The following is a 24,797-nucleotide window of genomic DNA, read 5'->3' as shown; positions in this document are numbered from 1 at the left end:
CAAGTTACATCATGACTTTTATTTCTATGCATAATCATGAAAACCATAAATCATAAATTCAGTTTTTCTATTTTATGCAAAAAGTCTGTAAGGGTTTTTCACTCAACAATAAACATTGTGTCTTTTCTCTGATGAAAGAAGTCAATTTGGCTATCTCAGCAAGTTCCATGTTCACCAGTTATTCTCAGTTGTGGGCAATGCCAGATCTTCCCATCTTTACACATATAATAATCTTACTGCAGTTATCGTATACAAAAATAGAATTTGAAGGTTCTTTTGCAACTGTTTGTCCATCTTCCTCAAAAGAAGGACCTCTGGTCTCAATTTTATATTAATCTCTTGGAAATTTTTCTTTCTTTAGATACTCCTTTATTTTCTCCAGAGAGAAATAATTTCTTTTATACAATATTGGAATAATATTGATGAAATGCTTTTTGTATAGGCATGATATCCACTAATTAAGTACGGTATCTCTCTCTTGTAATTTCAAAACCATTTTCTTCTCTTTTTCTTTTTATAATTTATATGCCAAACATTTGCCTGGTTTGTTTGCAAACTCAGCATGTTTTTCCCTTACATATTTCATTTTTATTTCAATTTCTCCTATGTTGTATATATAATTATCATTGTAAAAGCTTAGTTTGTTGAGAAATACTTATCTTTTCTGGAGATTTCTTTAATTCTTCTGTTTATCTCATCCAAAATTGCTTGTGTGTTGACTCTTTTTTTGAGTTTCCTATTATGTTCTCTAACAATAAAAGATTTGTGTCCCAAACCACCCTTAAATTTGTACCTTTATTGAAATTATTTTAAAAAATGTTTTTTACAACTGTCCACCATTGTAGTACATTTCATTTACAGGCAGTCCTCAACTTAGGACTACTTGCTTAATGACAATTCAGATTAACGATACGCTCTGAAAAAACAGAAATCCCAGTCCCAGTTGTTGTCGTAAGTTGGTTACCCGTAGTCTCCATCTAAAAGATTTCCTTTTATCCTCAGGGTTATGATTCAAACAATTCTTTAGTAGTTTCTCTACTTTAGAAACCTTAGTAGCCAAATTCTTTGAAATCCAAAACACGTCTAGGAACTCATTATTGCTTATTATCTCAAATTTTGTGTGGTACTTTCCTTGAAAAATAGTGATTTTTCCTTCTTCAGTCTGGCTATTAAAATAACATGTATAACATGTATAATCATGTATAACTCCCACCCTGCTATTACATTAGACAGCATGAGGAGTTCAGGCATCTGATTGGAGAGTGGTGTTTTCTGTTTTCATGGGAACACACACACACACGTGTGTGTGTGTGTGTGTGTGTGTCTGTGTGTGTGTGTGTCTGTGTGTGTGTATAAGTGCAAGTGTAAGTGTAAATTGTAAAAGTTTAAGGGTGCACAGCAGTATTGATCTATCCTCCTTCTCAAAACACTGAGAAATCCTACAGCTAATTTTTGGTAAGAATGGGTCTGGGGTTCCATGGATTTTATCTGATAGGGCTGAATTTATAATAATAGTTATATTAGGTGTAGTATACAGCTAATCTTTGGGTTACAACTACTCATTCAGTGACTGTTCAAAATTACAATGGCACTCAGTGAGGGTTTCACTTCCACGGTAGAACTTTGTTTTCTTCACTCATTGCGTTCAGTCAGTTGCTCATTCTGCACTGTGGATCCCCATATGTTTACTGTAGATTTTGGAGGTTGGGGGCATATTTCCTGACTTATTGTGAATAATAAATTATTAAAACAATATTTTTTTTATTCTGTTGTAGGAGACATTGAGAAAAAATACTGCTTAGGTGTGAGTCCACTATGTGATCGACAGACAGAAACCGTTGCCAACATCCAGATTGGTAATTACTGATTTATGTGGAAAATTGTCATAATTTTTTTAATTAATATATAATATGGAGGAGCTAGAAATGAACTGTCTGAATAATTTAAAATGTGTTTGGCAGATTGCAAACAATTGTTTTTGTTTTATTGCAGTGTATAAATGTTACTTGAATTATGTTCATTGACTTTAAAAAGTTTCTGTGTTCATGAAACAGGATTTCTTTTATCTAGCACTTACAATTTGCCCAAAATACTATTAAATTGCTTTTTTGAAATGAGCTTAAAATTTCAGTCTAATTTAGGTTTGATGCATTTTTATACTGAAGTTTTAAATTTATAAATGAGGAAACAAGAGTTTACAAGTAACAACTCAGCCAAATTTAAACTAATTTCTTCGTTAAGATATTACATTCAAGTTTTGGAAAAGAAATATATATATATTATTTTTTTAAAAAAAGAAATACTTTTAGTAAAAAAAAAATTCCTAATATAAAATACAAACAGAAATAAAGACAATGGATAAAATCAAGGTGAAGGAAAGTAGGGGGAAGAGGAAAGAAATGTTTTGATAGGTTTGCCTGCTCCATTCTGAGCTTTATGGTTTAAATTAATCATAATAGGCGTTGGTGCCCAAATTCAACACAGTGTGATACATACTGCAGTTATATTTAGATTCCAGCCATAAATTTGAAACTCATTTCTAGTTACATAATAGGAGAATGGCTGTTATTTGCAATTAATATGTGTCTATATCAGGGGTCTTCAAACTTGGCCCTTTTATGACTTGTGGACTTCAACTCCCAGAATTCCTCAGCCAGCTGGCTGAGGAATTCTGGGAGTTGAAGTCCACAAGTCATAAAAGGGCCAAGTTTGAAGACCCCTGGTCTATATCAATCTTAAAAACAGACTATTCACAAAGATATAAGAACTTAATAAATAACACCGAAAACTTAACTGATGCAGCATCCTGTTTCTATAGTGGTCAGCTGGATCGTTGGGGAAGCCCACTGGCAGGGCAGGAATGCCATATCATCCTTCTGCTCGAGTACTGAAGGGAGTAGCTGTTCAGGATGAAAATGCCTTTTCACTTATGCTAGATCTTTGGGAAGAGCCACATCAAGGCTGTGCTTTAGCCTAAATATTGGGTGTGACTATTGATTTGAATGTACGAGGGCAATTTGAAAATAAACCTCCGTTTGGTTATCAATGACAGACACTTGTAGATACAGAACTTTTATTATACACATTAGAAAACTACAACATTATGTTACTTTTTGACATAATTGCCATTCAAATTGAGGCACTTGTCATAACGTCTTACAAGGTTTGAAATTCCTTTGTAGTAGTTGCTTGGTGCCAAATCTGGCCTATGGGGGGAGGCGATCAAAAATATCCCAACGCAACTGCTTCCAAAGTTCTTGGGTGCGTCTAGCGGTGTGCGGGTGAGCATTATCGTGAACCAACACTACCCTGGAAGTCAGCATACCCCCATGCTTGCTATGGATGGCTCATCTCAGTTTTCATAACATTTCCCAGTAGACTTCTGAATTGATGGTCGAACCATGCTCCATGAACTTCACTAGCAGTACTCCTTTGGAATCTTCACATTTGGTGGGATATTCCATGGCACCACTTCTGGTGTGGTGTTGGTTCATGATAATGCTCACCCACACACCGCTAGAACTTTTGAAGCAGTTGCATTGGGATATTTTTGATCGCTTCCCCCCATAGGCCAGATTTGGCATCAAACAACTACTACAGAGGAATTTGAAACCTTGTAAGACATTATGACAAATGCCTCAATTTGCATGGCGATTATGTCAAAAAGTAATGTTGTAGTTTTCTAATGTGTATAATAAAAGTTCTGTATCTGCAAGTGTCTGTCATTGATAACCAAATGGAGGTTTATTTCCGAATTGCCCTTGTGGTCACTTTGTACAATATGGCATATTGTACAGTAAAACTAAATTCATAGAAAGAATGATAGACTGTTTCTCAAGGACTATACATTTATATTTACAAATGTATTTTATTCACTGTATATATTTCCTATGCTCAGTAATATGTATATGCTGTACAGTATATTTTAAAAAACTGAAATATTCCAGTATTTGAGGGCCTGCCACAAAGAAGAGGGGGTCACGTTATTCACCAAAGCACCAGAGGGCAGGGCAAGAAACAATGGTTGGAAACTGATCAAAGAGAGAAGCAACCTGGAATTAAGGAGAAACTTCCTGACTGAGGACAAAACCAGTGGAATAGCTTGCCTCCAGAAATTGTGGGCGCTCCATCACTGGAGGTTTTTAAAAAGAGGCTAGACAGTCACTTGTCTGAGATGGTATAGGTTCTCCTGCTTGAGCAGGGGGCTGGACTAGAAGGCCTCTAAGGTCCCTTCCAGCTCTATTTTATTCTTAAAATGTATAGAGTTGTGGGGTAGGGTTTTTTGATGTTCACATTGTAACTTATTTTGTCTTTCTAGGTTTTATGACCTATTTGGTGGAACCATTATTTGCAGAATGGGCTCGTTTTTCAAACACCAAACTGTCTCAAACTATGCTTGGTCACATGGGACTGAATAAAGCTAGCTGGAAAGGTATTCAGAGAGAACAATCTAGCAGCGGTGATGATACTGATCCTGCATGTGAGGAAACAGACTCTGATGTAGTACCTCAGGAACACCGATTATCCTGACCCCAGAATATCTGCTTAACAAACTGCTCTTGCTTGGTATCTATAGACCAGCGTTTGAGGATAAATTCTGCCTGACTGCCAAGGTTTCAGTTTAAACAATGCCAGCATTATTTATTTCCAATAGTTTTCTTTGAGAAATCATTCAAAACTGGTTTTCAGTTACAAGACCTGAATACAGAGCAATATGCATATGCCTCGGTTGGCTTCTGCATGGAACCTTGAATATGCAACCCTGAGAAGAATACAAGTCTGGACTGGGAAAGTTCAAGATTTGTTATGTGCCACATTGTTTGGTTTTTTTAAGAGGAGATTTGACGTAAGGCCTTCAAAACTGCTCCGTGACATGGATGATTCTATTTTCCTGGAATTTAGCAGGACTCCATTCGATCCTTGTCCAAAATGTGGAAATGTGAAGTGCCCATACTTGGCTGCCTTGGGCAAGAACTTATGTTTACACACAGACTTGGAAACTGTAGATTCAAAAATAACCTTTCTGCATGGCTGTGAAGGAACCACTGATTTTTTTAAAAAAATTATCAAATCTGAAACTGCAGCTCATTTTTCTCTTAGTAAGAGAAATCTGCCGTGGGTTACAAATTTGGCTGTGCATTGGGAATTGAACATTTAACATAAAGCACAGCCATGTTTTACTCCAGAGTATAGGAATGCAATATAGCAAGCAGAAATACTTCTGAATTTTGGGAAGGGAGGTGGGATGGAGGAGAGGAAGAACTTCAAATTATGTTAAGATTCTATGGTGAAAACAATTGCATGTTGTTTTTGTTATTGTACACTTGAACTGCACATGCAACAAAAAAGGTGGAATGACTACCAGAAACAGCTCAGGGTATTGCCAGTCTGAAATAAAGTGGGATGGAAAGCATGTCCTTCATAACAAGGGTACAAAATGCCCCTTACGCTGCAGTGTGTTTGTGTGTGTGTGTGGTGTGTGTGTGTGTGTGTGTGAGAGAGAGAGAGAGAGAGAGAGAGAAGAGAGAGAGAGAGAGGAAGAATGAACGAGTACCTGGTGGGATTGTGAAAAAAGGGGAAAATGAAAAGGAGTCAAAAGGCATTTTTTAATTTATTCTTTTTAGAATGTGATATTTTCATGAGCAGCCACGGGGGTGGGGTGGGGTGGGGGGAAGGGGAAGTGATAGGTTGTTACAGCTGCCTTAAACTATGCACAAAGCTAAGTGACCAAATTTTGTTGATTGAAAAAGTGCATTGTTTACTTATTCCCTCCCTCTACTGAAATGTTATACCCATTCTGGGTTTTTTTGATGTGAAAAGGAGAAATGTTTTTAAGGACAAATTTTAAGGACTAATTTTTAATCTTCAAGCATTCCTTTTTTGTAAGTTTTAAGTTTTAAAGTACTGTAAGCACAACTGTAATCTATTTTGAGAAATTGGTGCTTTAATTTTGTTCATTTGTATTTTCCTTGTTTTTACTGTAAAGACTGTTTTGTTCTGTTTACAATTTGCAACAGCCATTTTTGGGAGAGAGCTTCAGTGTAAAGCCATTTCTTAAAGGCTTTGCCATCCTCATGTTAATGTGCCTGTTGCTGTTAATCTTTGATTAATAATAAAAACTTTTCACATTATCTCGAGTCTAGTTTGAAAGGTGGAGAAATAGTTAAGATCACATTAATCAAAAGAATTTCTTAGTGATTGGATTCTATAAGAACTTATAGAAGCTACAAAACGTTTTGTAGATGTTTTCTTTGTGGTCCTTATGCAGCAAATAGGTAAAGGCAGTGCATTTTTTGTAAGAGAAAAAGTGCCGGAACTCACACATGTCATACAACCCGCCATGCCTACCCTACAAGGTTCCATCCAAAAAAGGTGCTGGAACTCTGTTCTGAGTGTTCTATGAGAAAAAAAGCCCTGGGTAAAGGTTCCCCCGCACATGCATGCTAGTCGTTTCCGACTCTAGGGGCCGGTGCTCATCTCCGTTTCAAAGCCGAAGAGCCAGCGCTTGTCCGAGGACGTCTTTGTGGTCATGTGGCCGGCATGACTAGATGCCAAAGGTGCACGGAACGCTGTTACCTTCCCACCATAGTGGTCCCTATTTTTCTACAGTACTTGCATTTTTACGTGCTTTCGATCTGTTAGGTTGGCAGAAGCTGGGACGAGTGACAGGCGCTCACTCTGCACTCGGGATTCGACCTGCCAAACTGCCAACCTGATCGACAAGCTCAGTGTCCTAACCCACTGAGCCACCGTGTCCTTTAAGTGCAAATAAATCAAAATGTTCTAAACCAAGGAAAATCTTTAGTGGGAAGCATATCCTAGGGCCCAAATTCCTGGGTGTGGGTCCAGTTATATCCTCAGTCTCTTCAGCTACAGTAGCAGTGCCAGGAGCCTTTTTCTCTGATAACCTATAGTGCACTATAGGTGTTTGAAGGGTTCGAATATACAGTATGGGTAGATCCAGGTTCTAGGCCATCATTAGCCATGGAAGCTCACTATGGTTTTTGGGACAGTCACAATTCATCAGCCCCAAACTTCCTCAGAGGATTGTTGTTATGGGAAACTAAGAAGTCTTGTATTGCAATAAGCTATAAGCCTATACCTATTAAAAAGCTACCAGTGGTTTGTCTTGAGGGTATTTTTTTCATTTTTCTTTCTCTTGCTTTTCTAATCACAATTTCTGTATTATCTTTGTAGTTACGGACTTTGATTAGAAGGGGGGCCTTTTCTTGGGGAACATAACATAATGCAGTGAAATAACCTTTTTTATGTATATTAATGTGGAGGCAAAATCTTATCCACTGATGGGTGTTCCTTGACTCTCATATGCCTTAGAAAATGGCACATTGGCATTGTTTTGCCCACAAATCAGGGCCATCAAAGCTGAGGCTGTTCAGACAGGTGCTAGTGTGGGAACTCTTAATTGCAAGGTCATTGTTCTCTTCAATGCATACAGTAATTCTTATTTTTATCAAATTTTTTTAAAAAACTTGCTATCAACAGCTGTGGTTCCACTTAAGTCTCTTCAGTTCCAAACTATTTGTGAAACTTGGCACTGTGCACAAAACATCTGGTTAGAAAGAAGGGATAAAAGCAGCTTTAACTCTCTTTAGTGGGTTGAACTTGGAGTGTCCCATAACTCCTATTGGTTGAAGTGCAGCCACCTTCTATTCTCCCTTGCTCTTCATTTGATACGTTGCTAAAAACTTTTGTGCTTTGTCTGGTCTTTTAAAAAAAGAGCTTATAGATTCTTAGTTGCATGTAGATGTCCAGAGTCTGGCTTTCTGTTGTTGAGATTTTTATTCTTGGCACATAGGTTTCTACCATAACTGCTATCTCATTGGCAACTACCTCCTTCCTGATGTTTCTGGGGTTCTTATTTTCTTCAGTCTTAGTGTTTCTGATTTCATTGAGACCTGTTAACAGTCATGACACAATGATTCTTCCAAGTTGTATCAGCCATCAGAGACAGCACAGAAAACTTCTGGCTTGCTTGTGGTCTTGAGCAAAACCTCAACACTATTCAGCAGTCATGGTGTAGATTTCATTCCAGCCTTTTAATGTAATCCACTCCTTTGTTTGCTGTCATATAATACTAATACTATAGTGCAGGATCTTTTAGAGATGCAACATCTATCCAGTCTTGAATACATTGAATTAATTATCAATCATAATTGGATAAATCTGCTTGAGAAACCACTCCCCCCTTCCAATTGTCTAGGGTATGAGCATTCTTTCTCTGAATAAAATGCAATTTATGCAGAACAGATTTTTTATACATTAGGTTTTGAGATTCACCAGTCTCCTTGTTTATTCGATCTGATATTCAAAATTGCTCATTCTAATATGCAGACGTTGCTAGCTATGATACAGCTATTGATACCATTTAAATCTGCACAACACTGATTACAGAAATAAGATACCCAGTCTGTTTTCAGTACCTCTCTTCAAACTCTTTAATTGCTGGGGACTCCAATTATTCCTGGAAACAGCAATGCTACATACTGATAAACTAGAACTCAGTGGGACATAATGGGATATAAATTTATTATATCTTTAAAATAAAATAAAATCTTTAAAATCACATTACTGCTAGGCTTGTATGGTTTCTTTGTGAATTTTTTTTTATTTAACTAACTTACAAGTTACCTCAACTACAATTGCAACTCATGGACCAATTACCTAGATCAAGATTACCGGTAGTTACTCCTTTGATTCCATGGCTACCTCTAATCTAAATCATGTTATCAGTAATCCAATCCATAGCAAATACTGTTCTTTGCTCTCTTAAGTTAAAAGTTGTACTAGGAAGCTTTGTATTTACATACCTTCAGTAGTGGTAATGGCATACTATTGTAATGCATACAGATAGTCCTCAGTGTATGACTACAATTGAGAACTTAAGTCAGGGTAGTTGTTAAGCAAGTCATTGTCATTACACACACCATTTAGTAGTAAGTATGATGCTTAATCAATGGGTGTTTTGGCCAGAAAATAGCAAAAAAGTTGCAAAATGTGATCATAAATGTGAGCCAGTTGCCAAGGGCCTGAAATGTGACCATGTGATCATTGGTTGGGAGCAGTGCAACACTCTCGTGATGGCCCTTGGAGGCCAACATAACTTTGAACAGTAGGTAAGCAACGGTCGTAAATTTAGAACTACCTGTATTCATACAAGCAATTATTTACTTACAGGTACAGCACAAAACATATAGAACCTATCCATTTATATACAGGAAGGTTAAGTTCCCGTAAACAGTACAAACTAGCAATAATAAATTAGACTATCAAGTTGACTGAAGTTTTTTGACTGATAGTATGCTTAACTTTTGGTACTGTCCATAGGGTTTTCATGGCAAAGATACTGGAGTGGGTTGCCATTTCCTTCTCCAGTGGATCACGTTTTGTCAGAACTCTCTGCTATGACCTGTCCGTCTTGGGTGGCCCTGCACGGCATAGCTCATAGCTTCATTGAATTACGCAAGCCCCTTCGCCACGACAAGGCAGTAATCCATGAAGGGATTACTGGCCCTCTCAATTCCTGGCAAATAGATGGGGAAGAAATGGAGGTAGTGACAGATTTTATTTTCCTGGGCTCCAAGATCACTGCAGATGGGGACTGTAGCCAAGAAATTAAAAGACGCTTGCTCCTGGGGAGGAAAGCCATGGCAAATCTAGACAGCACACTAAAAAGCAGAGACATCACCCTGTCAACAAAAGTGCGTATAGTCAAGGCTATGGTCTTCCCAGTTGCAATGTATGGCAGTGAAAGTTGGACCATAAGAAAGGCTGAGCGCCAAAGAATTGAGGCCTTTGAACTGTGGTGCTGGAGAAGACTCCTGCGAGTCCCTTGGACTGCAAGGCGATCAAACCGGTCAGTCCTAGAGGAGATCAATCCTGACTGCTCTTTAGAAGGCCAGATCCTGAAGCTAAAACTCAAGTACTTCGGCCAACTAATGAGAAGGAAGGACTCACTGGAGAAGAGCCTAATGCTGGGAAAGATCGAGGGCAATAGAAGAAGGGGACGACAGAGAATGAGGTGGCTGGATGGAGTCACTGAAGCAGTAGGCGTGAGCTTAAATGGACTCCAGAAGATGGTAGAGGACAGGAAGGCCTGGAGGAATGTTGTCCATAGGGTCGCGATGGGTCGGACACGACTTCGCAGCTAACAACAACAATGCTTAACTATCTTCCTCTCATTGGTCTGTTCCCACATCATCCTATTTTGTCTAAATATTAGCAGAGATATGATTTATCTCTGTTGCTATATAAGTCAGCCATTTGAAAATATATTTTATTCACAAATCATAAATCAGCCACAATTTGACATTTTGAACCATTGGAAAATTTGAAGCAGCTGTTCCAAGGTTAAAACACTTTCCATACCCCCCCTTTTTAAAACTACCTTTTCCAGTCTAAAGCAAACCTGATTCAGGACTTAACAGATACAGGTTGTATCTTTAAATTGAACCAATCCTTTTAGTGCAGGGGCGTCAAATTGCTGTCCAGTTGCATCGTGCAGAGGCCACGCCCACAGCAGTTCCAGCAATGTGAAACAAGTTATGATACGTCACATGTCACGTAATGCGGTGAGTTTGACACCCGTGTTTTAATGCATACATTTTGTTCATTTTATTTGCTTTAGATGTTCTTAGGTCCCGTTGTGTAATATTCATTGTTCAAGCATCAAAAAATGACCACACTAATGAAATATACTATTTTTTTATTTTGAACAGTGGTGGAAAAGTTTAAAAATACTGATATAGCTAAACAATAATAAACATTAAAGCAGGGCTTTTCAACCAGTGGTACGGGTACCACCTGTGGTACATTGGCACCTGGCAGGTGGTATGTGGCCATCCTAGAAAAGTGGTAGCGGGGGAGGAGAATAAGCTGAACCGGTGGTAGCACCGCACAAGCCTGAGCGAGATGGCTGGAGCTGCAGGGCTCAGCGGAAGCGCCAGGATCAGTGCCGCTTCTTCAGGGATCTCAGGGCTCAATGGAAGTGCCAGGATTAATGCCAGGCTCCAGCTGGAGCTCGGTGCTGATCCTGGCGCTTCTTCTGAGCCCAGATGTTGCAGCATCTCCAGGGTCTTGTGATTTACATTCAGATGCTTGCTTGGCAACTGATTCATATTTATGATGGTCACAATGTCCCACAGTCATGTGAAGTGATCCAAACCTGCTGCAACCACCCAGCAGATTGGGGGGGGGAATAAAAACCAAACTCCTGCCCACCCCACCCCCGCTGCCAATCCTCAACAGAAATGCTCACAATGAAAACCTTGGACAGGAGGAAGAGTGCTACCGGGCGGGCAGGCGTCTTGCTCAGCTGTGGCTTGGGGGGACACTTTTCAGTGCCATTGTAACTTTGAACAGTCACTAAGTGAACTGTTGTAAGTCAAGGGCTAACTGTACTTTATCACCCCCCTCCCTTTTTTTTTGGTCATCAGGCTTTTGACACCTTGCTAGGCAACTGTGGTACTTGGGATGTTGCCATATCCTAAAAGTGGTACAGTGGGTGAAAAGGTTGAAAAGCCCTGCATTAAAAGTACCTGGGAGGAATTTTACATGATCAATTTAAAAACATTTTCATATTTGAACAAATTTCAAAGTGAAAGCTTTTAAGCATTTCATGACATTTATGTTAAATTTACTCTTAATACATATGCAGATAAACCACTTTTCGATGTCACACCAAATTATTCAGCAGTTCACAAATACTACCCAAGATGACAAAATACTCTGTTCAAGAAGTAAAATGTTTTACTCAATAGGAAAGCTGGTCTTCAATTCCCCCCCCCCCTAATCTCAAATTATTTTCTGACTTATTTGACAGTTGTTTATTATCTGCAATTCAGTTCAACAGGAATTGGTAAGCAGGATTGAAGGTCTATGAAGGAGGCAACAATGCTAATTAGATACTAAGTTTCATTAGTAACTGTTGATATGCTCATATGTGCATTATCGCTAGAATGAAGTTGCAATTATAGTGTTATATTCTATGTAAAAACATGATCAAGCTTTTTCTAGTTTCTTCCATATAAATATACTTCTAATGCAGCATTTGCTTTAAATTTAGCCAATTCTGCTAATAATAAAATACTTTAGCGTTGTCACCTTCATCCTATAGCATGGGTGTCAAACTGCCGGCCCATGGGCCGGACGCATCCAGAAGCTGCGCCCACCCCATTGCCGGCAATGGCAAAACTCCCGATACGTTGCGTGACATCATGTGACATCACAAGTTTGACATGTCTGCCCTATAGAAAGAAAAGTAGCTGCAGTGAAGTCTGTACTTCAAGTTCAACATGAGATGTCAACACAGGTTAAATATGTCCTACTATTATATTTCAGATATTACATCAAAGCAATAATTTAAACTATAATTTCATTCACGTAAGGTTAAGAGTGACATTTATAAATTAGTGTTAGCCCAACACAGCTTGTACATAAATACTAAAACCTGTGCTAGAACATGGTAGAATTTTCATTTTTAAACTTGTTCATGGAAGCAAGACACACTACTCAGTATTGTAAAATTAAAAATCTAATTCTCAAAACAGTTGAGGTGGTCCTTTTATACTGAAGCATTGTTTTTCTACTTATCAATTTTCAATCAGATTCTTCATTTTTCCTGTAGGCTTCAGCAGGTGTGGCCCAAACTGTGAAAAGAAAAAGAACGTATAAACTAAAAAAAAAAAATCCATGTATTTTCCTCCTTGCAATGTTTGTATACAATAAGTGGGAATTTTTATTGACCAGCAGTTCAATAAAACACCTTTTAGATCAGTAGCTGGGGAATTTTTACGATTTTTTAAAATCCCATTTATATCCCGCCCTTCTCCGAATACTCAGGGAGGCTTACAATTTAAGCACAAACCAATGTGCTTAGCAATAGCCTTCATTCTATGTATATGCCTGCTTATTAGGGCTTCCCCCCCCCCCAAGCGGCATTATTACAAAGTCAGCTTAATTGCCCCCAACAATCTGGGTCCTCATTTTACCTACCTCGGAAGGATGGAAGGCTGAGTCAACCTTGAGCCTGGTGGGATGTGAACCTGCACTAATTGCAGGCAGCTGGTGTTACTTAAGGAGGCATTAGCCCACTGCTCCACCAAGGCTCCTTTATGTCCACGGCTCTTAAGAGTTGCCAAGTTTGAAATTCATTGCTTTAGATTCTATTAGTGGGAGTACTAAATCCACTAGAATGAAAGGAAGCAAATGTTCCCCTGGCATGTTGCTCCTTTAATTCAAGGAAACCAATCATAAATACTGGAACTGATAATAAGCCAAGTTAAAAGTTTGGATGGACATTACAGGGAGTGCAGAATTATTAGGCAAATGAGTATTTTGACCACATCATCCTCTTTATGCATGTTGTCTTACTCCAAGCTGTATAGGCTCGAAAGCCTACTACCAATTAAGCATATTAGGTGATGTGCATCTCTGTAATGAGAAGGGGTGTGGTCTAATGACATCAACACCCTGTATCAGGTGTGCATAATTATTAGGCAACTTCCTTTCCTTTGGCAAAATGGGTCAAAAGAAGGACTTGACAGGCTCAGAAAAGTCAAAAATAGTGAGATATCTTGCAGAGGGATGCAGCACTCTTAAAATTGCAAAGCTTCTGAAGCGTGATCATCGAACAATCAAGCGTTTCATTCAAAATAGTCAACAGGGTCGCAAGAAGCGTGTGGAGAAACCAAGGCGCAAAATAACTGCCCATGAACTGAGAAAAGTCAAGCGTGCAGCTGCCAAGATGCCACTTGCCACCAGTTTGGCCATATTTCAGAGCTGCAACATCACTGGAGTGCCCAAAAGCACAAGGTGTGCAATACTCAGAGACATGGCCAAGGTAAGAAAGGCTGAAAGACGACCACCACTGAACAAGACACACAAGCTGAAACGTCAAGACTGGGCCAAGAAATATCTCAAGACTGATTTTTCTAAGGTTTTATGGACTGATGAAATGAGAGTGAGTCTTGATGGGCCAGATGGATGGGCCCGTGGCTGGATTGGTAAAGGGCAGAGAGCTCCAGTCCGACTCAGACGCCAGCAAGGTGGAGGTGGAGTACTGGTTTGGGCTGGTATCATCAAAGATGAGCTTGTGGGGCCTTTTCGGGTTGAGGATGGAGTCAAGCTCAACTCCCAGTCCTACTGCCAGTTTCTGGAAGACACCTTCTTCAAGCAGTGGTACAGGAAGAAGTTTGCATCCTTCAAGAAAAACATGATTTTCATGCAGGACAATGCTCCATCACACGCGTCCAAGTACTCCACAGCGTGGCTGGCAAGAAAGGGTATAAAAGAAGGAAATCTAATGACATGGCCTCCTTGTTCACCTGATCTGAACCCCATTGAGAACCTGTGGTCCATCATCAAATGTGAGATTTACAAGGAGGGAAAACAGTACACCTCTCTGAACAGTGTCTGGGAGGCTGTGGTTGCTGCTGCACGCAATGTTGATGGTGAACAGATCAAAACACTGACAGAATCCATGGATGGCAGGCTTTTGAGTGTCCTTGCAAAGAAAGGTGGCTATATTGGTCACTGATTTGTTTTTGTTATGTTTTTGAATGTCAGAAATGTATATTTGTGAATGTTGAGATGTTATATTGGTTTCACTGGTAAAAATAAATAATTGAAATGGGTATATATTTGTTTTTTGTTAAGTTGCCTAATAATTATGCACAGTAATAGTCACCTGCACACACAGATATCCCCCTAAAATAGCTATAACTAAAAACAAACTAAAAACTACTTCCAAAAATATTCAGCTTTGATATTAATGAGTTTTTTGGGTTCATTGAGAACATGGTTGTTGTTCAATAATAAAATTAATCCTCAAAAATACAACTTGCCTAATAATTCTGCACTCCCTGTAGTTTGCCAATCTCTTGAGATGAGGCATTCTGGAGATCTCTAGTCCTGAATTTATGTAAATTCCAATGTTGCTTGGCTAAGCCTAAAATGTGAAACTTGGTTGCTTGTAAACCGGCTTACTCCTGATGTTAGTACATCCAGATTCTATGACTTGTTCAACACACCATGGATCAGTACAACAGACAAACTTGGGACCAAACACTTACCATCTTTGTTTCAAAAGCTGAATTCTGTTTATCACTTTCATTTGAACTGTCACTACGGTATCGATACGCAAATTTCTTTTTAAGAGCCTCAGCTATTACTGCAGCAGGATCTGTTGGGTCAGCAGTTCTCCTTATTGTGCTTTCCTCTGGCCTTCAAAAGAATAAGGTAAGGCTTTTATGACACAGTGACTTCAAATGAGGCAAATATATGCGCCATTTTCACCAATGTTTTGCCTATCTTTTTTTTTTTGCTTTCACACTTCAAGTGCCAGAAAAACAAGAAAGAAGTATCAGAATACCTCTTTATATTCAGGTCTACCAGATAAAACAGCTGGGCACAGTAAATATATAATAAAGTATATCATCCTCTTTCGTTTTAAAAGTTGATACAGATATTCATTTAATGACTGTCTTGAAAAAATAACTTTATGACCTGTACTTAAGATTGCTGTCCCTGCAATCCCATGATTGAGATTAGAGTACTTCGCAATTGGCAGGCGTTTACAACCGTTGCAGTGTCCTGTGGTCATGTGAATAGCTGCCTTCTGAAGGTACTTCACTGAGAAGCCATCAGTAAAGCTGCAATTTGGGCCATGTGATGTCTTTCTTAACGACTCTAGTGACTTGATTAACCACCCCAGGAAAATCAACATTATAAAGTCATGATATTTTGTCAACTATCACTTAGCAATGTGGTTACGGGTCCCAATTCTGATTGTTAAGAGGATCTATTTGTACTTGTTAAAATGACAGACTCCTGTTTGAAAACCAAACAATGAACTTGATGCACATTCACTTCTGGGAGGCTACTTTAATTATGTGAATCAAACAAATAAATGATTATCTCATCTCCATCTCTGCATAGCAATAATCAAAATACTGCACTTCTTCCCTGCAACCCTATCTCTAATAACTAAAGGGGAAAACATACCTTTTCACTGAGCGCAGCTTGACATTGTTCATGTCTTTCAGGATATCTAGCATATTTGGCATTTCAAGCTTCTTTGGATCACTATCTATCAGAGTCTTGCCAGAATTTATTCTTTTTCCTTTGCGCTCTTTAATAAGGTCAATGGCAGAAACACTGTGCTGAAGTGGTGGTGGTGGAGGCAGGGGTGGTGGTGGCGGCGGCGGTAGGACAGAAAGGGAGGCAGAAGAACTTATTCCAGCTGTAAGAGAAATGTACATTTAAACATGCTTCAAATATCTTTAATATTTTTTTGTTTTAAAAAATGTATCCATTATTGTGTTTACCAAATAGAATCAGCACTGAACTGAATTATCATGTACCACTACTATATTCCCTCTCTGTTCTTGACAGTTTCCATTCTAACACAAAATATAATGAAAAATGTGAAGCTTCTTTTAAGGGAATACATAGCTTGGCTGTAAAAATACTGACCCCAGTATTGAAGCAGCTTTCTAGTCTGTGACATTTATTACATTTCTATACTGCTGAGCAAAAAAAAAAAGACTTTCATTTACAGATAAACATAGTTTATTGTGTTTTCTATCCCTGTTTGCTGCCTAAGTTATAAGGGCTAAGATTGGTAGCTGTATGAATGTTAACTAAATATAAAAACAACATCATAATGAAGAAAATGATAACTATTCAGGAACAGTACTATTTTTAAAAGTTACTGAAGGCCAATGAGGGTGCCAGCCTAACTTCAAAAATGAAAACATTCCAAAATATGAGGGCTAGAAAACTGAAAGCCAATGCCCATAAGTCCTGGTCCTTTTTACTTCCTACACATGGTAGACCATTAAAAGATACTGGGAGAATTTCATCATGAAGAGGTTGATCAACTCACTTCCATTCTATATTGGAAAAGGTGGTTCTTTTAAGTATCTTGCTGCCAAAGCATATATAGTTTTATAGGTTAAAAAACCCCCAGCATTTTAAACTTACTGCTATCCAATCGGCAATTATAGAAAGAAACAGTGTTTCTGTACTATTGCTCAGGAAAATACATTACATTGTTGGGTAAAAGGAAAATTGGAAATGCGGGCAAAAAATTAATCATCACATAATGTGTCAACTGAACCTTTCATAAAATTATTTTTAGATACTGTGTAAGAACAACCACAAGTCTCATTTTAAGAACTTCCAGTCAAAATCTTTACTATTGCCAAGTTTGTAATACAAATCCCAAGATCATCTTGACTCAGATTTCTACAAGAGTTTAATGTAACTTTGCCCAACCTATTACTAGTATTACTACTATTACTCTATCTAGTGCACCAGATTACACTTTTCATCACATGCACTCAGCAAAGTATGCTGGCTTAGAATCATGGATGCTATCATCCACCACAAAGGGAAAACAACAGGTTGTGGAAAGCAGGTTCAAGATCATATGTGCAGATGGGTAATAATACAGAAATATCCCATTCCAGATCTTTCATGTCAAGATAAAGTCTAGCAACTAATTTTCTAAATGTCATAATTTATACACGAAGAATATTTGCATCTGAATTTTTAATATTTTTTGTCTATAGGCATAACACTTAAAACTTACAGAGAAAAGGACAACTTAATACCTGCTGCCAAATTTTGTTCTTGTAGGCTTACAATTTTGGCTATTTGTGCTCTTAAATTAGCAAGCTCATTTTCCAATGCATTTATTTTCTGCAATGCTTCATTGTTTGTGGCTACTGCAGTTTTGGAGTCTTCCATTTCTTGTGATTTCTTGGGCAACAATTCTTCAGTACTTGAGTCTCTTCCTGAGCAGCCTTCACCTTTAAGGAATAGTTGGGATTTTGACCAGCCTTCTGATCTATAATAAAAAAAATAGCTTGTTTTTTCATCATGTAGCATAAATCCCTTAATCAAAGGTAGCCAGGTTAAAGTTCTGTCTCTTAAACCAAATATCTTATTCTTTCCAAATGTAGAATGCTGTCTTTGCCATGTTTGTATTTAAGCTAAAATGTTTAAAAGTTCCTGTAAACATCATTAAACTATATTCTGCTCTGTTGGAAAGGTGAAGGCAAAGTGTTCAGTTTTGTTCCTTGGCCTTCAGCAAGATAAGTTAAAAATCTGATAACATTTAGAAAAATATAAATTGTATTTTAATAATAAAATGCTTTCAAGAACAGATGGTTTAGATATTAAACACAACCACTGTATTTCAATTACTATGTCTGCAAACAGTGCAGAAAAATTCATCTATACAGATATCATTAGTCTGATAACACTTTAACAGCTTTTTTAATGTCTAAATTGCATTATAATTTCTTTGGTCCATGTGACCTTTAAAAGATGTCTTGAACTCAGATGGTTAAAATGTCATAAGACTTTTTATAATTTTGCTTTGCTTACTGTTCTCTGGTTTCTTCTACCTTCAAACTTCAGCAACTGCTAAAGCCCCTAAAGATCCTGTGTAAGTACTTTTCCTTTTGTACTAGAACTGCTGTCAGTTAAGGCTTTTTTTTCCCTTTCAAGGGCTTTCACTGTACATGACCTTACATAAACCTAGGTAAAGGTAAAGGTTCCCCCGCACATGCGTGCTAGTCGTTTCTGACTCTAGGGGCCGGTGCTCATCTCCGTTTCAAAGCCGAAGAGCCAGCGCTTGTCCGAGGACATCTCCGTGGTCATGTGGCCGGCATGACTAGATGCCAAAGGCGCACGGAACACTGTTACCTTCCCACCGTAGTGGTCCCTATTTTTCTACTTGCATTTTTACATGCTTTCGAACTGCTAGGTTGGCAGAAGCTGGGACGAGTAACAGGCGCTCACTCTGCTATGCGGCACTCGGGATTTGACCCGCCAAACTGCCGACCTTCTGATCGACAAGCTCAGCATCCTAACCCACTGAGCCACCGCGTCCCTAAATAAACCTACTTCACAGTAATTAAATCAAACTAGGAGAAAATCAAATAGTATTTTATCAGTGCTTTCATTTTCATATTTCTTTTGCTTTGTTATTTTTAAAATTAGTTGTGAACTTCTCTGGACAGAGCCAGATTATTACAAATCTATCCAATATATAAATTCGCATGTTGTCAATACTGGAGTATCAATAGAATATTCTTCCCCATCCTTTTACGTATAAAAAGGCAACAGAGGTCATCTTTATGCCAAAACCAATTGAAAAGAACTGGAAAGATACAGGAAGTTTCCACTTACAACCATTTGTTTAATGACCATTCAAAGTAATAATGGCACTGAAAAAAGTGACTTATGACCAGTTCTCATACTTATGGCCATTGCAGTATTCCTATAGTCATGTGATCAAACTTTGGGGGCTTGGCAACTGGCATGTATTTACAATGATTACAGCATCTGGGATTGTCATTTGCAGCCTATCTAGGGAGCTTCTGACAAGCAAAGTCAATGGGGAAGCCACATTCACTTAATGACTGCATGATTCACTTAATAACTGGTGATTTGCTTAATAACCATGGCAAAAAGAGTCATAAAATGGGGCACAATTCACTTAGCAATGTCTTGCTTAGCATCAGAAATTTTGGGCTTGTGGTTGTAAGTCAAGGACTACCTCTAATCTATTTCTTGATAATGGATTTTCCTTTCCTAGAGTTGCACTTACATTCTCATAACTCATTCTGACTAAAATAATATTGGACATCTATTTGTGTCTACTACCCAGATATTCTGGTACTGAAATAGGAACATACTACAAAAATATATGCTTATATAAGCATAAAGTTATTGTATAAACAGAAAGTCTAGATAATAAAACATATTTATTATGTTTTTAAAAGAATCCCTAAAGCTTGTTAAGATTTTCTTCCTTGATCAATAATATTGGCCAGTTTTCATATTATCAGAAAACCTGATTTTCAAACGGTAAATTTCATAGAAGTTGGTTAATGGCCTTGGTCAACAGGTTATCTACCAAAGCTTAAAGAACCAATAATAGAGGGTAAGCTTTGAGAAACATACCGGAACCGTGTAAACACTTTGTCTCCATCATCTTCTTCAGCAACCCAGCCTACATCTACAAGGGAGACTATTGCATCTTCTTTTAGTTGGTTAGACTGAGTGTTTTCTGCAGGCTGAGATGGAAGCTAGATTGATTGGATAATGTTACATATTAGAGCAATTGCCTGGGCCTGGATCAGTATAACATCACTATAAAGGTAACATGAAGTTAAAATACAGATTGAGAATATGAATAAGATAAATAAATGGGAGGGAGAACAAGATAATACAAGAGTTAAAACACTAGGGTTTTTTTCCCCATTTGAGCAAGGTTTCAAACTTAGTAGCATGATCCAATCTAAGAAATCTAAGGAACGTCCCACAGCATTAGCATTTCCATTGTTGTTTCCTAATGATATGACACACAAATTGAGTATTACATAGCAAATATCTAGCTGCAGGTTAGGAAATTTACATATACCAATAAAGTTACATAGGTGAAGAATCTGGTTAATTTCAAACTATTTCTCATACATATTACATAATATTTGGATGAGAAATGGAAGACAGAAATTCGTTTCAGAGAAAGAAAATCCAAATCCTTATTAATGTGTTAATAAGCGTTATTTTAATGTATCTGTTTCCAGATTTGCCAGCCCAGGTAAGGACTACTTTCTAGAAATGGCTGAAGTTAAAAATACTGTAAGGTTATCTTTATTGAAAATCAAGCCTACGTTTGCTATTCTACAGTGTTCAATGAGAGTGTTATCACTGTGACTATTCTGTCTAATACTGGATCATTGTGATATAATTTCCAAAAAGGAAGAAAAGCATATAACCATGTCTTTTAATAGTTCAACACTTTATTCAGAGATTATTTCATGGTCATGTGAAACTAGAACTTTTATATATGCAAGTATTTTAAGTGGGTTAGAACTTCTCGCTTGTTTATTATTTCAGACTTCACAAGCTTTTTTGGAGATGTGCCACAGGACAAACTCAAATTTGCCTTTTGTCAGACCTTAAGCTAGATAGGCAACTAAACCTAAGCTTTGTGAAAAGATTAAACCTGGGGCACCAAAATAAATATCTAAATTTCCTATCCACATTTAAAATATCTGACTAATTAAGTATTAAAGTAGCAATCCTGAGTATGTTTGTCTTGAAGAAAAGTTTAATTTTTCAGCAATATTTTGCTGTTAGGCTTCCAAAAATGACAAAACTGTCACCGTCATTAAAGATCTTTAGCTCATTCTCTATGCACAAGAAAATAAGGAACACAGAAGTTAATTAAGATTCTTAACAATCAGATTTAAATGTAAGTAAATACCAATAGTTACAAGTGAACTTTAGTGAAAAAGAGAAGACTGACTTACAGTAGGCTCAGTGCACGATCCTGCGATATAATAGCTAGAGAGCAAGATAGGAAGAAAAAGGAAAGAGAGAATGCTATAGAAAAGTTTCAAGAAAGCAGGAAGAAAGCTGTGATATTATTAGGTGTTTTTTTTTAAAGTTTATTCTGCCACCATTCAGAAAACTATAGTACTTTTCAGCAAAGGTCAGGGACAGAGAACCTTTTTAGTCTAATAACTATTTTAAACATCAAGCATGTGACAACTCAAGAACACACTTGTATTTTCCTATTCTCTTGGGCTTGGTTTTAAACTGAATTTGTGCCCACCACTAAACTCTCTTTCCTATCCCTGCATTAGAGCTTTGTAAACAACTGAATCTGCCTTTTGCTGCTGCTGCTGCTGTGAACATTATGTTGAGCCTTCAGATAGCTAAAGTATGTAGAATAACAGAGTGAAGATCTCTTAACATTGGCATTTCTCTTTGGTGAATGTTCCAGAGAAAAGTATTGATTAAGATAGAAGACATTATTTCTAATTTCTGCCCAGGTTTATCAAAAATATTCGGAAGTCACTGACAGCTTAGACCAGTAATATCATAAAATAAATGTATCTATAGATAAATAATAAGGGAAGAAATATTTTTTATTCTAGAAAAAAAGGACATTATGATATTCACATATGATACAAAATGTTTTTAAGTTGCTGAATTTGTAATGTGTAAATATGATTTTATCCCTGAATGCCTTTTCCACTCAAGAGCTGTTAAAATTCACAAGAGTTCGATAAAATTCAATGTTATTGACATCTGAGTACAATAGAAATAAATAATGACCAATCTTCCTAAAAATATGTTCTCTCCAACTTTCAAATATATGTTAGTTTTACTATAAATCACAATTACTGAAAAATCTTTCAGAACTCATTACTTAGTACTGAAAAGGAAGTTCTATTTAAAATATATGGCATTGTCATCTGAAAATAAATCTAAAATTAAAAATATGCTGAATTTGACCTTTGTCTGATCAATGGTATTCAGTTTGCTATTTTCAATTACAAAATTATTTTACAAAATTCTTATTTCGAAGAGACTATTTTTCAAATCAGAAAATAGTACCATTTTTTCACCTACTTTTAAATATGCTGACATTGAGTTTCATTAGATATTTGAATTATTTTCTACTCTCACCAATGAAGACTTCAGGATCAATAAATCCAATTTATAAATCCATGTCATTTTCATTTAATTAAATTTTAACCTTTAACATTAATGTAACTACTTTTTTTGCTTAAGGAAATAATTTAATTTGGGGATATCCCTATTTTTGGTTCCAAACTGACAGAAAGTAACTTATATATCCCCAGGTACCACAGACCAAGATGTTTAGGTCTTAGTAGTTTTTGCAAATCAAAGCAAACAAGTAAATATCTTACCTGAAATTGAACCCTTGGGCATTGTATCAGAGAAAGGTTGGAGCCAATTTTTCTTACAATACTTCTGCTTGGACCATAAGATTTATTTGACCAAAGCAGCTGAAAATAAAATAAAAAAATTGTCTGTGTCAATATTACTTTATTTTGAAGTTTTACTTACAATTAAATAAATCCAGGAAAACTATTTTTGTGTAAACATGTATCAAATTGCATTGTAAGCCTGTATATTCAGAAAACAGATTTACAACTTAAGATTTATTTTATTGTACAGTAACCAGAGTCATGCAAGTGACATGAGCAGCAATATAAATTTGATAAAATGGCAATATACTCAGTCCAACAAAATTTGAATGGGCTCACAATATCTCTCTTAAGCAACATTATTTTTATTATGTTTTATAATGGACTACTGAAATGAACTATTCATCAGACACAATCCAGAAAACTTTTATGTATACTTATATTCCACAAATTCAGTTATATTTAAATATTATACTATGTGTTTATGTCATTTTAATGTAATTGGCATTTATGCATGTCATTCCCTATACATTATTCAGACTTTGTTTTTGCATATATGTTACTGTAATGATATACTTACTGATTCCATAGTTAGCCCAGCTTGCATAAATATCCCTCTAAATAGATGCTTAATCCAGCAGATCATCTAGAATAAAGTAAAGGCTTCAGTAATTTGTAAATTGACAACCTTAGCTTGCTAGGAGGTAGAAGCTCCATAGTCATCCTGGAGAGAAAAAAACATTTAAGCAAAATATGCAACTGTTTCAATGTGAGAATTCATCTCAAAATAAATATAATAACAGCTAGAGCTCTAGCATTTTTCACCAAAAGTATGTAAGTGGTAGTTTAATTATACACCACCTTTAATTAAACACTATAAAGTTGTATTCTAATATTCAAAACATGAAAAAAGTTAGAAGGAAAACAGCAACAACAGAAGCAAGAACCAATTGTATAAAAAGCATACATTTAAAGTTATACAGGGTATACCCATAGACCAGGGGTAGGCAACCTCGGCTCTTTTATGACTCATGGACTTCAACTCCCAGAATTCCTGAGACAGCTATGCTGACTCAGGAATTCTGGGAGTTGAAGTCCATGAGTCATAAAAGAGCCGAGGTTGCCTACCCCTGCCATAGACCAATCACAATATATTTTAATATTTTTTTCAGATAAATTGTTATCGTACTTACCATAGGAATGTTCAAAGATCACATTTCAAATGAGTATGATAACGGTAACCAATTCAATTATTTAATGTAATTTATATAATAAATTGTCTGTAGGGCCTGAGTTTTGGTACCAGCAACTGAAGCAATTATAAATGCCATATGATGCCTGAGAATGATTTTAACAAATATAATTTTGAAAGCATACTGCATTAAAACATTTAGTATACTTTAGGCAAATTATAATATAAAAACATCTGTGTGGTGAGTGTGGAAGTACTTAAGAGACAGCAAAACAGAAGAGAAAAAACTGGAGGAAATTATAAAATACAAAGACCTATAAATAAATAGATTGACTGTAGCAAAAGCAAAGATAGTACCAATAGGAATAAGCACTTTGGGTGCAATCCTAAAACATCTGGAGCATCACTTGAATACTATCGGCACTGACAAAATCATCATCCGTCAATTGCAAAAAGCAATTTTATTGGAACAGCTTATATGCTGCAATGATACCTCTAACACCATGAAACATCTATGTATCCCAGGTCCTTAGAAAGGATTCAATAGGTGGATAAAAATACCAAATCCAGACTAAACATCTGCCAGACTGTGCAACCAATAATAATATATAGTTTTGAATAAGAACAATTTAGTCAAGTGAACAGTTACGATTATTTTGGAAAGTAATCAAATTTCTGAGCTTTGTAATGGAAAAATGCAACTGAAGAAAAGGAAATGAAATTCAAGCAAAACTGCTATCACAAAATATTCCATTCTGATTATAAACTTCTTTTAGTTGATGGTTAGTTTCTTTTAGCAGAGGAAAAATAGATTCATTTGGAAA

General features: G+C 36.9%; 2 protein-coding genes across 9 annotated transcripts in view; one reads left to right on the top strand and one right to left on the bottom strand.

Moving 5' to 3' along the window:
• PDE7A (phosphodiesterase 7A) overlaps positions 1 to 6,131 on the top strand; it is a 48,253-nt gene extending 42,122 nt beyond the window's left edge. For both annotated transcript variants that reach the window (XM_083361217.1, XM_083361216.1), the window contains 2 exons: positions 1,776 to 1,856; positions 4,319 to 6,131. In XM_083361217.1, coding sequence (XP_083217343.1) covers positions 1,776 to 1,856; positions 4,319 to 4,530 — 293 coding nt within the window. In that variant the 3' untranslated portion in view covers positions 4,531 to 6,131. The remainder of the gene's footprint in view (positions 1 to 1,775; positions 1,857 to 4,318) is intronic.
• Positions 1 to 24,797, bottom strand: part of MTFR1 (mitochondrial fission regulator 1) — a 200,036-nt gene that overhangs the window by 170,874 nt on the left and 4,365 nt on the right. For 3 of the 7 annotated variants that reach the window (XM_083361224.1, XM_083361223.1, XM_083361225.1), the window contains 7 exons: positions 23,362 to 23,505; positions 22,761 to 22,859; positions 19,996 to 20,120; positions 17,634 to 17,869; positions 16,021 to 16,258; positions 15,090 to 15,240; positions 10,707 to 12,665 (listed from right to left, as the gene is read on the bottom strand). In XM_083361224.1, the coding sequence (XP_083217350.1) occupies positions 12,609 to 12,665; positions 15,090 to 15,240; positions 16,021 to 16,258; positions 17,634 to 17,869; positions 19,996 to 20,120; positions 22,761 to 22,859; positions 23,362 to 23,427 (972 nt within the window). In that variant the 5' untranslated portion in view covers positions 23,428 to 23,505 and the 3' untranslated portion in view covers positions 10,707 to 12,608. Of the gene's footprint in view, positions 1 to 10,706; positions 12,666 to 15,089; positions 15,241 to 16,020; positions 16,259 to 17,633; positions 17,870 to 19,995; positions 20,121 to 22,760; positions 22,860 to 23,361; positions 23,506 to 24,797 lie in introns of those variants that run through there. The other 4 variants (XM_083361227.1, XM_083361226.1, XR_014492324.1 and 1 more) reach the window with 3 other exon arrangements.

The sequence above is a fragment of the Vipera ursinii genome (assembly GCF_947247035.1).
Source record: "Vipera ursinii genome assembly, chromosome: 3".
Classification (NCBI taxonomy): Eukaryota; Metazoa; Chordata; class Lepidosauria; order Squamata; family Viperidae; genus Vipera; species Vipera ursinii.
This window is presented reverse-complemented; position numbering and strand designations above follow the sequence as displayed.